Consider the following 16,692-nt stretch of genomic DNA (forward strand, 5'->3'; position numbering starts at 1 on the left):
TGCCGTGTGTCGATTGAAAAAATCAATCTATGGATTGAAACAATCTGGACGGGAATGGAATAAAAAAATTACAACAATTTTAATTAAAATGAATTTTAATCGGTGTCAATCTGATAATTGTGTTTACATCAAGAAAAAGGGAAATATAATTACACTGATTGGACTCTATGTGGATGATATGTTGGTTGCATGTTCCTCTATGAAAGAATTGAATGAAATAGTTCACGAGTTAAATCATTATGTTGAAGTTGTAGATCGCGGACCGGTAAAAAATTATTTGGGATTGCAAATCGAAAGGGAGAGTCCTAGAGGTGCGATTTACATTCACCAAGAAAAGTATGTTAAAGAACTTTTGGAGAGTTGGAATATGACGAATTGTAAGGCGGCATCTACACCAGGAACTAATGGAGTAGTTTTAAAAAAATGTAAAGATGATTGCAGTGAAGCTATCGAAAAGAACTATCAGAAACTAATAGGAGAGTTAATGTACCTCGCTGTTATTTCAAGGCCTGACATAGCGCATGTAGTAGCGAAGTTGTCTCAATTTAACTCTCATCCACATCGAGAACATTTTGTAGCAGCTAAGCATGTTCTGCGATATCTTAAAGGATCTTCAAAAGGTATTATTAAGTTTGAAACAGATAACGAAAATTTAAGATGTTTCACAGATGCGGACTGGGGATCAGATGCTACAGACCGTAAGTCTTTCTCTGGTTATGTAGTTCTTCTTTCAGGTGGTGCTATAGCCTGGGAGTCAAAAAAAACAGCACGTAGTTGCACTAAGCTCAATGGAAGCGGAATATATCGCTTTATGCCAAGGGGCAAAAGAAGTGGCTTTTATTCGAGGTCTGCTACAGGAAATGGGTTTTAACGGTTGTATTACTAAACCTACGACTATTTTTTGTGACAATCAAGGTGCTCAATTTTTAGTTAATAATCCTACCGTACATAAACGAAGCAAACACATTGATATTCGTTTTCATTATATTCGTGAGAAACAAAAAACAAGTGACATTGCTGTGGAATACGTACCATCATCCGAGAATGCGGCAGACATGTTTACGAAGTTGTTAACTAAAGAAAAACAAACTAACTGTTGTAAAAGATTAAGATTAAAATTTGAATGATTTTTTTTTATTTATTTTTGAAATTATAATATATATTAACTTACAAAACTATATAAGATTGCACAAGATTGAACTAAAGTTTGGAATAATGAATAATCAATTAATGTACTTGAATTGAGGGAAACTTTGTAAGCATAAATGCAACAATGCAATTAAGTACTAAAATGTAAGCATAAATGCAACAGTGCAATTAAGTACTAAAATGTTATACTAAAACTTCATATTACAATTGTTATCTTAGTTATAAGTTTTCTCTTTAATAAAAGTCTTTGAAGAAAACGGTCGTGTGCGGAACTTAGTTGGTATTTCTAACAAAAACTACATATTTTATTTGCCAAAAAATAAAATAGTTTATGATTTTTAATTTTTAAGTTAGTATACCTATATATAATGTGTATTAGACGTAGTTTTTTCTGTGCTCTTAAATTGCACATAAAATTCTACAAATAAATATCAAAGAATTCACATCGCAAGAATACGATGTGTGATCAAAAATTTACAATATTTTTTTTTATTTTTTCAAAAAGTATTTATTTCAATATTAATGCCATTTAAAATACAAAGACTTAAGTTCCTCTTATATTATGCACTCATGCCACAGCAATTTCCATAGATTGAGAGAAAATTGTTGGAATGCATTTAAAGGCATGGGCTTGAGTTCACTTTGTGATTAAGCAACTAATAAGTGGCTTGGTTTCTAATTATTACTTCTTTCCAGGTTAGTCTATAGAAAGATTGTTTAAATGAAATTTAAGTCACTCTTTAGTTGATAACAATAGTTGATTAACATACATACATCATCAGCATATTCCTAAAATCCTAGTTTAGAAAATAGGTTTCATTATACATCATATCTATCATTCTATGACACTTTACACTGCATATGATGCATATGACAGGAGAAAGAGCAGACATTTGAAGTAACCACATAACATCGGCATTAAGTTTATTAATTTAGCAGGTATGGCATCTTTGATAAGTACTCTTTAGTTATGTTTCTATATTTTCACAATAGATCTTTCTAAAATTCTATTTATTTTGATTTAAATTCCAAAATTCCGTTAAACTGGCAAAAATAAAATTATTGTATACAATGTACATCTTCGATCAACATTTTAATTATATATTAATTAATTATTATTATATAGGTATATTAATAGGAGGATAAAAGGAAAATTATCTAAATTATTATCTAATTATTATACTAAATTATTTTTAAATAGTATTCTTTTAAATAGTACTAAATAGTAAATATTACTCTTGAAATTAAAGGTAAAGTAAAGTTGTAGTGACAACCATGGGATGTGTTAGATTGTGTTTTGATATTAAGGGACGTGTGCGATTTTTTGGGATTTTTTGCACTGCACACATTTAGCCATTTATCAACACGTATCGACACATCACTACATTATCGGCACAACTTAGAATTTCTCTCATTTAGAACACAACTTAGCCTACTCTATATATATAGTACAAGCAGTAACTACATAATCGGTGCTAGCTTTTCAGAACTTTTCTTAAATATTGTCATTGTATGTTGGTTCATTTAAAGCAAATTAATGAAACTAAGCTTTCTATGGTGTTGCGGTGTTGTAATTTTATTAATGATAAATAAAGTTCAAGTTAAAATATTTCACATGTTTATTTCGTGTTTTTTTATATTTTAGCTTTTAGAAGTGTAACCAATAGATGTACTATTAATGGTTACTACTTGAATACTAAAACTTGTAAGAATCAGCACATCTTTTAAAACGATGTTCACAAAAAAACATTTTTTCTTGTTTGTTATAGTATGATTAATCTTATTGTCTTTATATGTATATACCTAATGTACTCAGGTTCTTTATTAAATCTTGTTTTTATAGCAATAATTTATAATTAACAATAAAATTATTTTCACAGCATAGAGCTATGAACATAGTCCCACTATTGTATCGATTATACCGTTCCAATGATCTGTTAAATATCAGTGTTGTCAAAGCCCATATTTGCATTTATGCTATATTATCTAGAAAAACGGAAATATCTTTTTCATGTTAGTTAAGGTTTCATGAAATTTTATTGAAGAAAATATATTGAAAATAGCTAGTTTTCTACTCATACACTTTTTTGTGAAATTATATCTTAAATTTTTATACTTTAGTTCCTGATACATAACTTTGGATTGGTTAAAAGTATTATAAGATATAAAACCATAAAAAGCTACTTAGAATACTTTGTGTGCTTGATTGCTTTTATATACAAAACAATATGTAAATGGAAAATAACTTCTAAGACTTCTTCGTAGTTTTTACGTTTAAAAAACGATTTACATATTTATAAAAAATTGTTAGGAACAAAAAAAGTGAAACAAACTATTCACACTCATTTATATTATAAGTGGCATTTTCTTTCTTTTCTAAAAGATACTTGAAGAAATACTCTAAGAACGAATAAACAATTTCAGAAAAACGGTGAGTACGGTGAGGCCCAACGTAGTGTAGCACTTTTATTTTATTAAGTAAGATCCTTTCATTTCATACCTAAAGACTTGCAAGTACCACTTTGTGATAACGTAAAACACTGAGCATGCAAATTCACATAAAATAAAAAAGTAGCACAAATCCTTAACATGTTGTTCATGAAGTCAAGGCAATAAGACTTGTAATAATAAAAGTAAAATACAGTCAAAGACTTTATGCAAATTTAACTGCAGGACGACAAACAAGCGACGAGTCGAGTTTTAGTAACACCTTTCGATTTTTATAAAAGAGACATAAGGAAGATAAGGAAGAACTTTACTTATTTTATGCGTTCAACAAAGTGTTTTTGCAATAAAGGACACTTAACGAATGAATAAATTTGAAATCAATGAATTTCTTGATTTACAATATTTACTTTAAGGATTTGTTTTCAATTTAAATTTTTATCAACGATTAAATATTTTATATGCTACAATTTCAAAACTCAATAATGATTTTTAATATTATGTTTTATATAAAATAAAAATTGTTGTTGGCTTTGCACATCATGATTGTATTTCAATTTTATTCATCAATTATTTTTTTATATTTGCAGTTGATAGTCGCCACTTGAAGGAATCAATTGAACGTGCTGAATTCTCTTTACATCTTGAACTGTGGTTTGCTGAACAAAATGGCACAAGTAATTTATCATTAGCATCGACACGCACCTTGCAACTCAATTTCCATCCAGGTCGAGGACTGCATTATCATTTACCAGTACTGTTTGATTATTTTCACTTAGCAGCTATAAGTGTTGGAATACATGCCAGTCTTGTGGCTCTGCATCAGCCTTACATTAAGTGAGTATTATTAAGTTTTATTTCAAGTGATGCTATATAGTGCACTTGACAAAACATTGGCGGTTAATGTGTAAGTGTTTTAGTGGAATTGCAAATGGGTTGCCACTAAATTTTTAATTTAAATATATCACTAGCATTACAAATAACACAAAAAATTTAAATTAACACTGACTGACAGTCTTTATAGTTTTATATAAAACATTTGTGCAAAAAAAGGATACATTTGTTGTAAAGACGAGATAAACCTGCCCACACAATTTTACCAGTAAAAATAAAACTATGGTTTCAAATCCAATATCAAAGGTGTAGTCTGCAATAATATTAAACCACCTCATAACCAGAACAAAAAGCATTTCTGAGATAATATACCAGGATTAACACAAGCTAAATCACTTTTTGGTAACTATAACAATAAGAGATACCAGGATTGTATGAACCTATCAAAAGAAAAACAGGGCACTGTAAACTAAAATACCACCTTACAAGACTGGGTATACTTATGGATGCAAACTGTAGATTCTGTGAAGAGAATGAGAAGTCGGCCACACATGTGCTGTTAGAATGACCAACGCTAATACTCATACGGAATAGACTCCTAGCAAAGTATATTCTTAGGAAGAAGCAATAAAACTCTGTAAACTAGGTTCTACACTACTTTTAATTGACGCAACAGGGCTTAGAGACCTACTCTAAACCCAGAAGGGGGCACAATAGACCTGACGGTCGCAGTGCCAAATCCCCTAACAATAATAAATAATAATTATCTTAAACTTTCCCTAATCATAATCACTCAAACTACCCCATAATAACCAGACTTATATCTCAGTTATAGATGAATTTTTCAATCCAATTTTTGATAGTGACTTACAACATTTTTGATAAAAATTTAATAAAAAATAAATTAATAAATTTTTTTCCATTTTGTCAGTTTATATGGCAACTATATCATAACTTGAACCAATTTAAAAAATCCAATATGCCTAACACATATTCTTCATATTCATTATCATTATATAGTAAAGTTTAACATAATACTTTTTAATTTAATTTTAACGTGAATATTCCAATAGTGATTACATTTACTTTCATAGAAAATGTGATTTTTAACTCCAAGTTCAACCATACATGTCAAGTACGACTCTGGGTCAGTTGGCTAATGAACACTGACTCTGAGCTTCAAATTTGACAGGGTCCGAGTTCAACCCTTGGTACTTGCAGTCTCAAAAATTAGTTACGAATAATTAAATACAAAAAATAATTCCAAGACCATTGATGATGGGTATTTGGCAATACTCGAAACTGCAGTATGGTCATAAAAAAACTCAATTAATTAAAATAATATAAAACAATTTTTATTGTTATAGTTCTCTACTTTTCGAAACCTCTCTATAATATTTTTATTCACACTAAAGTAGAATCAGTTTTGGTTTTCATTTTATATAACATTTATCAAATATAGTAATGCTGCAAAATTTCGTATTTCTAACTTAAAAACTGAAAAACTTTTCTTATTAAAACAAACAAATTTTAATAGTTATAACGATTGGTAAAAGGTATATAAATTAAAAAAAAATATATAGAAACGCCATAAAGACACGTACAAACAATTAAGAATATCTGAATTACTTGAGTCTATGCCCCGGAATTATAATTGTATACGATGACCAATCCCCACTCACCATTCCAGTTGGATTGGAATAATTCACCAGAACTATCAGTCAGAGATAACACCTAAATTCCAGTGAATACGAAATATTTCAAAATCGCATTATATTTGATTGCGGCTGTTCTTTTATAAACATTATCAGAAATTAGTTATTGTTTAAAATGATATATATTAATGTAACTCTAACATAAAATATAAAAATAATATTAATTGTGCTGTATATAAGAACAAAATGTATTATTTATATATTCGCAACTCTTACCACTTCAACAAAGTACCGAAGTAAATGAATTCAGATAGAAAATTCTTTTGATATTGGAAGTAAAGAGCACTTGAAGAAACAAAGACATTCCAAACTGACTGCAAACAATAAAAGAAGTTGAAAACAAAAAACTGATATCACGTTACATGCACTGAAGAGTTCCGTTCCTGCTTATTACACTACAACTGGGAAAAATAATAAAACCAATAGAGGGAACAGAATTTTCTTGCACGCTGAGCAATAGAATATACCATAGTAGTCAAAAGACGAAAATTTTACTTGCAACTCATTAAAATGACATTTGCCATTCATGCAAAGATACAGCTACAATAGAAAGCACTGCATTTCACAAACTTAAATTTGTTGTAAATGCAACTGTCATTGTAACTTGTCTACCCCAAGAGATGTTGCCGCTGCATTGTTGCTGCAAAGTTTTTACTGCAATTAATTTTAATGATTTAAATCAATTGTTCTTATTACTTTATGTATATATATATATATATATATTCTTTTTTTTGTATCAACATTTATATAAAATGACAACAACTACGCTATTGCAGAATACAAACACAGACCTTGCTGCAGGTCATCCCACAAAGTTTTATGTGGAGAACCCAGTTTCTACGGCGTTTCATTCATAAAAAGTTTGTATCAAAGTACAAGTTGGTATGATATGTAAATTGCATTAATGTTGAACTTATGGTACGTATCGCTAAACTCCCTCTTAGAAGCACCTATGAACAAGCAACTTTTTTCATCTTTAATTTTTTCAATACATTTTCTGTGAAAAGCACATGTAAGGCGTAAATTAATGATGAGCATATCCTTTAAAAGTTTAAAATATCCGTAGGAAATTGGTAAAAAAATACGCCATGATAAAGTGAATAAAATCGGTTTTTTTTGCTAAGGTAATAACAGCGTAGCAAAAGTTTTCAGTTATTTCATTTGCATATAATTAACTCTGAGTCAATTTAAAAGTTAAAATGAAAGGATTTTTATATCTGATGTGGTTTTAGTTATCCTTTTCGCCAATTTTATTTCTATGCTTTATGTTTTTATATAAAAGCAGTGATACTTTTATCGTGAAATAAATCTAGGTTTAACTGATTGCTGTAGTATTTGAAAATATCACAACTCTGAGGCTATGTAAATTTAAAACAACATGGAAATTATGAAGAATTTTACGTATTTTTTGATTTTTAAATAAAATATGTTAATTAAAGATGTTATTAAATTTTTATGCATTTTTATTTCAAACATAGAAAATAAAAATTTATTAAAAATATTAAAATTGAGAAGAGTAAAATTTTCATTACTAATTATTTTAAATTAATTAAAGGAATTGATTATTAACGCAGTACTTTCGAACGTTTAAGAGTTAACTATTGTAATAAATAAAATATTTCAATAAATGGAATTCATTTATTTGTTTAATTAAAGTAAAAATAATTTATTGCAATAAATAAATTTTATTGTAATAAATTGAATATTTTGTAATAAATAATATTTATTGTAATAATTAGTTTTTATATTATATTATAAATTAAAAAAACTAGATCATAATACTTTTAAGCTGAAATATTTATTTTAATAAATATAACATATTATGGATTTTTTTTTAAATAAATTTTCATAAATAGAATTTATTAAAGTAAATTGGGAAAAAATTTGCAACAGAAAAATTATTGCAATAAATAGAATTCATTGTAATAAATAGAATTTATTAGACTAAAAAATTTTTATTGTAATAAATGGCATTTATTGTAATAAAAATAATTTAAATTTGTTAATGAACTATTACAGCAAATTAAAGTACAAATCAAGTACGGCTTTGAATCAGTTGGCTAATGAACGCTGACTTTGAGCTTCAAATTTGGCAGGGTCCGAGTTCAACCCTTGATACTTGCAGTTTCTATAAATTATTTACGAATAATTAAATGTAAGAAATAATTCCAAGAACACTGATGATGGATATTTGGCAGTACTCGAAACATGGTCAGCCAAAATTCAATTAATTAAAATAATATAAAAACAGTTTTTATTGTAGTTCACTACTTTTCCAAATCTCTCTATAATTAATAATAATATAATTATTAATGGAATAAATAATATTTATTGTAATAAATAACATTTATTGTAATAAATGGCATGTATTGTATTGTAAAGTTATTAAATAAAAATATTATTCTGCGAACAACGAAAATTAGCTATAACAATTGCTCTGAGTATTTAAAACATAACAGCAAAATTTAACATAAAATTAATAACAAAACTTAAAAATTTAACTATATCAAGACAATCGGTAAACACTAAGTAGAATCAATTACTATCAAAATTCTGTGTTTTCTGAAAGAGTATAGATATTAAAATAAATTTCCCAATTAAGATCTTCTTTAAATTTTTCTCCAAATATGATATACTTGGAATTTTTTTGAATATCTTGAAAACTATAATAAATGACGACAGATAATGAAATTTGGGGTACGAAATACCTGAACTATATCAATGAGGTCTGATCAATTTCATAACATTCCGCCCACTGCAATATCTACTCCCATACAAAATTTTCATTTAAAAATTTTTATTTTGGAAAAAATTTTTACTTTTTTGTTAGGATATTTAATATTTGAGTTATTTTCAATTTTATAAAATTTTAAGAATTAAGTCAATTTACAATTCGTATAACTTTTTTCTACTACGCCTCAATATACCTACTAACATAGCTTGAACGAAAAATGGTTAATTAATGATTTTTTAACCATTAAGGCAGTGTGCGAGTTCGAGTAAATTGATGGTAAATTGAGAGAAATAGTAAATTATGTCGGCAGCGCATGTTGGTATTTACCAGAATTTTGAGTAGAGTAAATTAGATAAAAATTTTGTTAAATCACTATGAAAATGTTATAAGACGTTTAATAAATAATTAAATAAATTTGAAAACTTTTAATCAAAAATAATAAAAAGTGCGATATATAAATAAATAAATATTTACATAAGTGTAGTGCCAAAAACCCCTATGAAATTTCAATTTACTTTACCTCAATTTACTCGAACTCGCACAAGGCCTGAGTGTACTTATTAATGATTAGTAAAGAAATGCACAATTTTATTAAAAAGGAAGAACTTTTGTCTTTATTTATTTCTTAAACTATAAACAAACTGTTTAAAATTTATAATATAATTTCAAAAACAATTATAATTTAAAACATCTTATAATCTATAAAAGCAATAAATTATTTTATTTTACTATTAATTATTAGGTTAGTATCCATATTAAAAAATTCTTTATTTTAACATGCTTTTAAATAGATGTTAAATTATTTTATTTAATTTTTTGTCAATTAAAATTAATCAATACATTTATTATTAATTTTTGGTTCAATTAATTATATTTTAAAACACAAATGAAATTCATAAAACCCCAATTTCTTGCATATTACTTTTATTTTTGGAACAACATCATGATTGGTTATTAAAGGAAAACCCTATTTCAGTACATAAAAAAATGGTAAGAATTCAAAGAAAAATTTTTTACAAATTAGTGGACTAGTAGTAAAAATGTACAAAATAATTTGCTTAGAATTTTATTTTATAAACTAAAAATCTGTATTAAAAAAAATGCTCTTCTATTGCATACACAGTGATTTTTATGTTTTTAGTTAAAGGTTTTTTATTTGAATCTTTATATAACTAAAGTTAGTAGTAAAGTGTGCTCGATGTGTTTAGCATTTATTCATGTATTGTAAATAACTGTATTTAATAATTTCCATTCATATTTAAATCTATTAATTTATTAATTTTTAGTGCACCTAAAAAATCAAATGCTTGGATTAGTAGCGGTAAACTTAGTTGCCGAGGTAGCTTATCACCTGGACCACTCGAAGCTGTATTTTTCGGACCACAAGTCGTAGGTCCAACAAAATGTAGTGGAGGTCCTGCAGGTCGTCTTGTTCAATCGAGACAAATACACCATGAAATCTGTAGTCTCTTATTAGGTGCAATTGAGAACTTAAAAATAACGTTAAATGAATTTAGCACGGTTTTATCGCCAAGTATGAATAATCAGATAGGTTCTCCACCTTTAAAAGATAATGACACAAATGAAAGATTGCAGCAATTAACAGAACAAGCAAAGGCAAGTTACCCATATTACAGTAGTCTATTATTCGTATTCTTAATTAAATTATTATTTAGATGCATGACTCTGAAGAGGACTTTGCAACACGTGCAAATTCGGATATAGCACAGTTGTGCGCGGAAAGTATTCTACACTGGAGGCGTGTACTACTTGCTTCAACACAGCCTGCTATACATACTTTATTGTCAAAGAAGCATCATATTTTGCGCATACGGCGTTTTGCTGAAGGTTTCTTTGTAACTGAAAATCCTCGACATTCGGCTGCTGGTTGTTATGATAACAATTATCAAAATTACATAGCAATTGCTGAAATGGCGAGACGCAGTCGTTATATGCAATCGTTACCACCTTTGCCAGTGCATTGTACTCCGATCGACGGTGATACTAACTCGTTGCCTTTAATTTTTGAGGATCGATATGTGGAGACACCGAATTACTTACGCAGGCGTACAGGCAGTGATCCCAATCTAAATATTTACGAATGTGACAATGGTCTAACGCATAAAAAAGGAACATCGACTGGTCACATCTTACTGCATGATAAAACGTATTCAATAAATAGTCTAAATGGTCGCAGCAGCAGCGCTGGCGCTAAGGAATGCTCCTGTGGTATTAACTATGAAAATCAAAACAACACACAACCACCACCCGGTGTCCTAACACCACGTTTTACTTTAGGCGGTGAAGTACTGCAAGCTAGTCTCACCATAGCGCCTGCTGCTGTTAATAAATCTGTTAGTGTTGGTATGAATCAACGTCAAATGTCTAGACATTCAGTGACTGGTTTACTCGACGAAATGAATTGTCAATCAGACCATACTAATGCCTACGCTATCAGTAGTGTTACATTACCCACAAGACACAGTAAGTCTTTGGATCAGTTAGACGGAGCTATGCATAGTGTGCCAACAATGCGTACTCAAAGCCAAACGCAAAATTTATGTAAGGAAATAAGAAAATTTGAAGAGATCAATTATATGCATTTCAATGGAAATAATTGCGACAGTGCCAATAGCCTTTCTATAGCAACAACACCTGGTAGTTGTAGCACTCGTAAGCCCAAGGTACAGGCAGAGGATTTAATGCGAAACATTTCTGAGGTAAGGCAGAAGTATAAGAATTCAGAAGAGACTTTCAACTGCAGACATCCAGTGAACGGCGCTACAACAAATTCTTCAAATTCTAAAGTCAATAGCCACAATAAAAACATTGGCGGCACACTAAATAGGCAGCCTGAACATACGCGCGCCGGAAAATTTGATTATTTGCATGAAATTAAGCTTCTTAATCCACCTAAGCCAAATACTCAACTCGCACAAGGTAGTAATTATTACAATTCTCTGCCGAAAAGTGTTGTAAATGGTTGTATTCCTCCGAGAAATTCTTATCCACCGATACCATCGAAGAAATCAAACAATGTTTTGGAGAACAATAAAATGAATAATACAAAAATGGCCCTCAATGGAGTACAGCAGAATACAATACCACGTAGTAACTCCACGCAGGCTTTACGGCTTAACCGTTCAATCGATATGGAATTGAACTCTTCAACAATTCCACGTTCAGTGGAAATTGCTCGTGTAAGAGTGTCCGATCTAAAAGAAATGCTTAAGAATGGCACACTTAGAAAGGAATCAAGCAGCTCGGAAAGTGATATACCAAGTAAATTGCAAAAGGCAAACGCTGATCATAAATTACTCTCATCAGCTAGTGTACCATTTCGTTTAGAATTTTATAATAGCACAAGTACTGAACAGAATACAAGTGGTTTTAGTGAGTCCTTGCCAAATCTAGCACCGCCACCAGAATTTGATTCACGTTTAGACAAAAAAGAAAATGTACTCAGTAACTCCACGTCTTCACTTAGCGAAGAAAGTGGCTGGGTTTCAAGTAGACGCAGCTCATGTGCTCCATCCAGCCCAGAAACGATTACAAATGGTAGTAGTAAGCCAAGACAGACAAATATCGTCGGTATGGAAACTAAATTAAATGGTGAGCAACTACGTCTTAAACTACAAAAACTATTAGAACAACAAAATAAGACGAAAAAACAAAGGCAAGCAAACTCTGCAGCACATCAACGTAAAAATCTTGCAAATCTAGATGTACCCATTCACAAAAAAGTATCGACAGTAACGCTTAAGCTTAAATCGGAGAGTACCAAAGCATACTTAGAGCACAGAAAACATTTACGTAATCTGCCAACAAGTGAGTCTACCGAAGTAGAGGACTTGGAAAAACCTAAACCACATCGACGAGATAGAAATCGTCATCATAAATCAGAGAAATCAAAATCTGATTTTGATTTAACCAACATAAAAGAGGCTATGCCAATAGAAAGTGTGCGTGTTCCACCTCCACAACAATTTCAGGATGATCTTTTGCCACCTGATGAATTTAGAGATCCACCAGTTCAAACAATAAATGATATTACAACGACTAAAAATGCGAAACACAACGAAGTTAAAAGTATTTCAACTAAATCACAAACACCAAAACCTAGACTTAAATTAAACAAAAGTTGCTCCATTAGTCCAAAATCAACAACAAAGGCCACAGCCAAAAAACCTGCCGAAATATACAATGTCGAAACAATTTCTGTGGCATCTGTGCAACCAACCCAGCCCCCATTGAAGGAAATACCACAACAACAAAATGTACCAATAAGACAACCAATAGGCGCCATAGACAACCCGGTTTATCATATTTACGAATCTCTCAAACCAATCGCCACACCAGCAATTTTCACAAATAAACCTGTACTGAAATCCCATAGCATTATGGAACTGAAACGTAGCAAAGAAATATTAAATTACAATTATCAAAATGGAAACACAGTGATGATGAACAACAGTAAAACCAATGGTCACCATCACTTCGATGGGACACCAAATGGTCACAGCAACGCTAACTCAATAGAATGCACCGAGGATGAAGATAAGGAGAATTCAGATACATTAAAAATGATTATACGCAGTGATAGTCAAAAATCAAATAGCTCTAAGTCAAAGCGAAAAGGACACGATAATAACATATCCTTATTGGAATTTGAAAAATATCGAGAAGAGTTTCGTAAGCAAATAAAATTTAACGGTGGCATTTACTCGGATTTTGTCAAGTTAGCTTCAGAACTGCCATACTTTTATATAAGCGACGAATATCGCGCTTTTTCTCCAAATGGCATGCATTTAATTATCTGTGTTCATGGACTTGACGGAAATTCCGCAGATTTACGTTTAGTACGCACGTATCTGGAATTAGGATTGCCAGGCATTAATTTAGAATTTCTGATGTCGGAACGAAATCAAGGCGATACATTTTCAGATTTTGATACAATGACTGATAGGTTATTTCATTAATATTTGCAAAGATATATTAATACTTATTCATTATTTATATTCTAGACTTGTAGCTGAAATACTATATCATATAGAGACATGTGGGCTTAATCCAACACGTATTTCATTCGTTGCACACTCTTTGGGAACAATAATCGTGCGTAGCGCTTTAGCACGACCACAAATGAGACCACTACTGCCACGCCTTCATACTTTTTTATCACTATCTGGACCACATTTGGGCACACTTTATAATACGAGTGGACTAGTCAATATGGGTAAGAAAAAACATCTAATATATAAAAATGTAAAAATAGTGTTTTGCCTTCAACAATAAATTAGTCAGAATAATATTTATATATCTTATTTAGACTATAAAGAGCAAAGTAAGAATTTACCAAGTACATATACATATAAACAATTGTACGAGTATATATATACAAATTTCACCTATCCTACTAAGTGGTGTTGCCAACACTTGATAATAAAAACCAAATCTTCAGCAAGAACTAAATGTTGTGTTCTTAACTATAACCCATATGTAATCCACATGTATGTTATATGTATATGAATGAGCACCCATATGTAATCCATATATATGTTGTATGTATATGAATGATCTTCATATAGAAGGAATATCTTCTGCTCAAAAAGTACTCGGATTTTGTAAATACAATACACAAATTTAAATTTTATTCCAAATTTATTTTACTTCCTTCAAAATATGCTCTTTCTGAAGCGATACACATATGCCAACGCTTACTCAATCCTCCATACACTTTTCGTAGGCCCGTGAAGATATGAATTTTAGTTCCTTTAGCGAATTCTCTTTTACCGATTCAATCGACTCAAAACGCTTACCACGAAAGGGCAAAATTTGAGTTTCGGGAACAGGAAAAAGTCGCACGGATCCAGATCTGACGAATATGGTGCCTGACCGATGACAGCGATGACAGACGATAAATAATATGTTAAATAAACAATAAAATTAATTATTCTGAAATAATAATATAATAACATTTTATGAAAATAAATTATTAGTAAATCTATATCTTCTCTATTTTTAGGTATGTGGTTTATGCAAAAATGGAAGAAATCTGGTTCATTGCTGCAATTGTGTATGCGAGACACTCCTGATATTAGGAACAGTTTTCTATATCGTCTTAGTCAACGCAGTACGTTACATCACTTTAAGAATATATTACTTTGCGGATCAAGTCAAGATCGTTATGTGCCTGCACATTCAGCTCGCCTAGAATTGTGTAAGGCGGCTATACGAGATAATTCTAATCTTGGAACCGTATACAGGTATATTATTAAATTTTGCAATTATTTAAAATAATTTTAATAAAACTATTATTTTATTAGGGAAATGGTACACAATATAGTTGCACCCATATTGGCGCGTCCTGGACTGAAATTAGCGCGCTTTGATGTACATCACGCACTTCCTCATACAGCAAATACGCTCATCGGTAGAGCAGCGCACATTGCTGTACTGGACTCGGAATTATTTATTGAAAAATTTTTATTAATTGCAGGATTAAAGTATTTTAGTTAGCACATTTAAGACATGCACATAGGAATTAAGAAACTTAAGGAATTTATTTCGTATTTATTAAAATACTCTTTTTGTATCTATACTACAAAATGGAACTGAGAGATACACATATATAACATGATTGATTGTAGTATGAATAGTTTATTTATACATAATAATTGGTTTTGCTAATTCTAAAATTATTTTAGTTGAATTAACAAAATAGAATATATCTATAAAGACATTGATTTCACATCTCCTTATATACTTTATATACTTAGTCTCTCTGTTTATTGTTAGTTTGTGTTATGGTTAGCATAACCTTTTGACAGGGTACTTTAAATTAAATTTCTGGAATTTTTTCTATATTTATTTCTAAGTCGAATCGTGAATTGTATTTCTATATTAAAAATATTATTTAATCAAATATTAAAATTAGTTATATATATTAATCGATTATATATAATGATGAAACAAGGAATTTTTTAAAAAATTTAACTGTAGTGTAATTAATTATAATGCCAGATTTACTTATAAATATTAAGTAGCAAAAAAAAATATTGTTAAAAATCGAATTAATTTATCAAATCAAAGAAGAAGTTTAATCAAAAGAAGATCAAAACTAAATCAAAAATATTAACAGTTTTAATAAACTTTATTGATTTTATTTACCAACGGAATCAAACCAAAGACAAATGTTTAAACTCAACGTTTTATACAAAAGACTTTAAGTAGAAATTAGAATTTTAAAACTTAACTTAAAAATGATTAAAAAATGTTAAAATCAAGCAAAATACAAAATAAATTTAGTAAAATGTTGCAATGGTAAAAATTTTATATGTATGTATTTAGAGAGAAAAATATAAAGCAATATACAGAAATTGGTTCTATATAAAACGATATATAATGATAAATCGGAAAATAATTAGAATGGCTTTTGCATTATAAAACATAAAAGTATATATACAAGTGCAGAACTAAAAATGCAATAAGATAATTTAAATATAGTTATATAGAATTTTATAATTAGAAACGCATAGACATCGATATTAGTGTACACATCTACAGATGAATACATTCCTTGAGGAATAAAATTATGTCTCTTTGATGGTCGATCTTTTACTAGGTTCAAGCTGATCTTGACTTATAATAAATTTTACAATTATTTTTCGAAATAGATAATCAATTTAATTTAATAAACTTAACATAAACGAAACGTAACTGAAACATTTAATTTCGTTGCTTTTCATTTTTTTTTTTAATATTTTTTAATTTTTTTCGTTTTTATTTTTTATATTTTTTATTTATTTTTTTATA

The 16,692-nt window shown here is 29.5% G+C and overlaps 1 protein-coding gene across 1 annotated transcript in view; it reads left to right on the top strand.

Moving 5' to 3' along the window:
• LOC119668283 overlaps positions 1–15,490 on the top strand; it is a 32,302-nt gene extending 16,812 nt beyond the window's left edge. Inside the window, exons 3-8 of the mRNA XM_038077740.1 lie at positions 4,185–4,431; positions 10,164–10,494; positions 10,554–13,843; positions 13,902–14,113; positions 14,903–15,143; positions 15,204–15,490. Coding sequence (XP_037933668.1) covers positions 4,185–4,431; positions 10,164–10,494; positions 10,554–13,843; positions 13,902–14,113; positions 14,903–15,143; positions 15,204–15,396 — 4,514 coding nt within the window. The 3' untranslated portion in view covers positions 15,397–15,490. The remainder of the gene's footprint in view (positions 1–4,184; positions 4,432–10,163; positions 10,495–10,553; positions 13,844–13,901; positions 14,114–14,902; positions 15,144–15,203) is intronic.
• The last annotated feature ends 1,202 nt before the right edge of the window (positions 15,491–16,692 follow it).

Source organism: Teleopsis dalmanni, chromosome 1 (genome assembly GCF_002237135.1).
Source record: "Teleopsis dalmanni isolate 2A chromosome 1, ASM223713v2, whole genome shotgun sequence".
Lineage (NCBI taxonomy): Eukaryota > Metazoa > Arthropoda > Insecta > Diptera > Diopsidae > Teleopsis > Teleopsis dalmanni.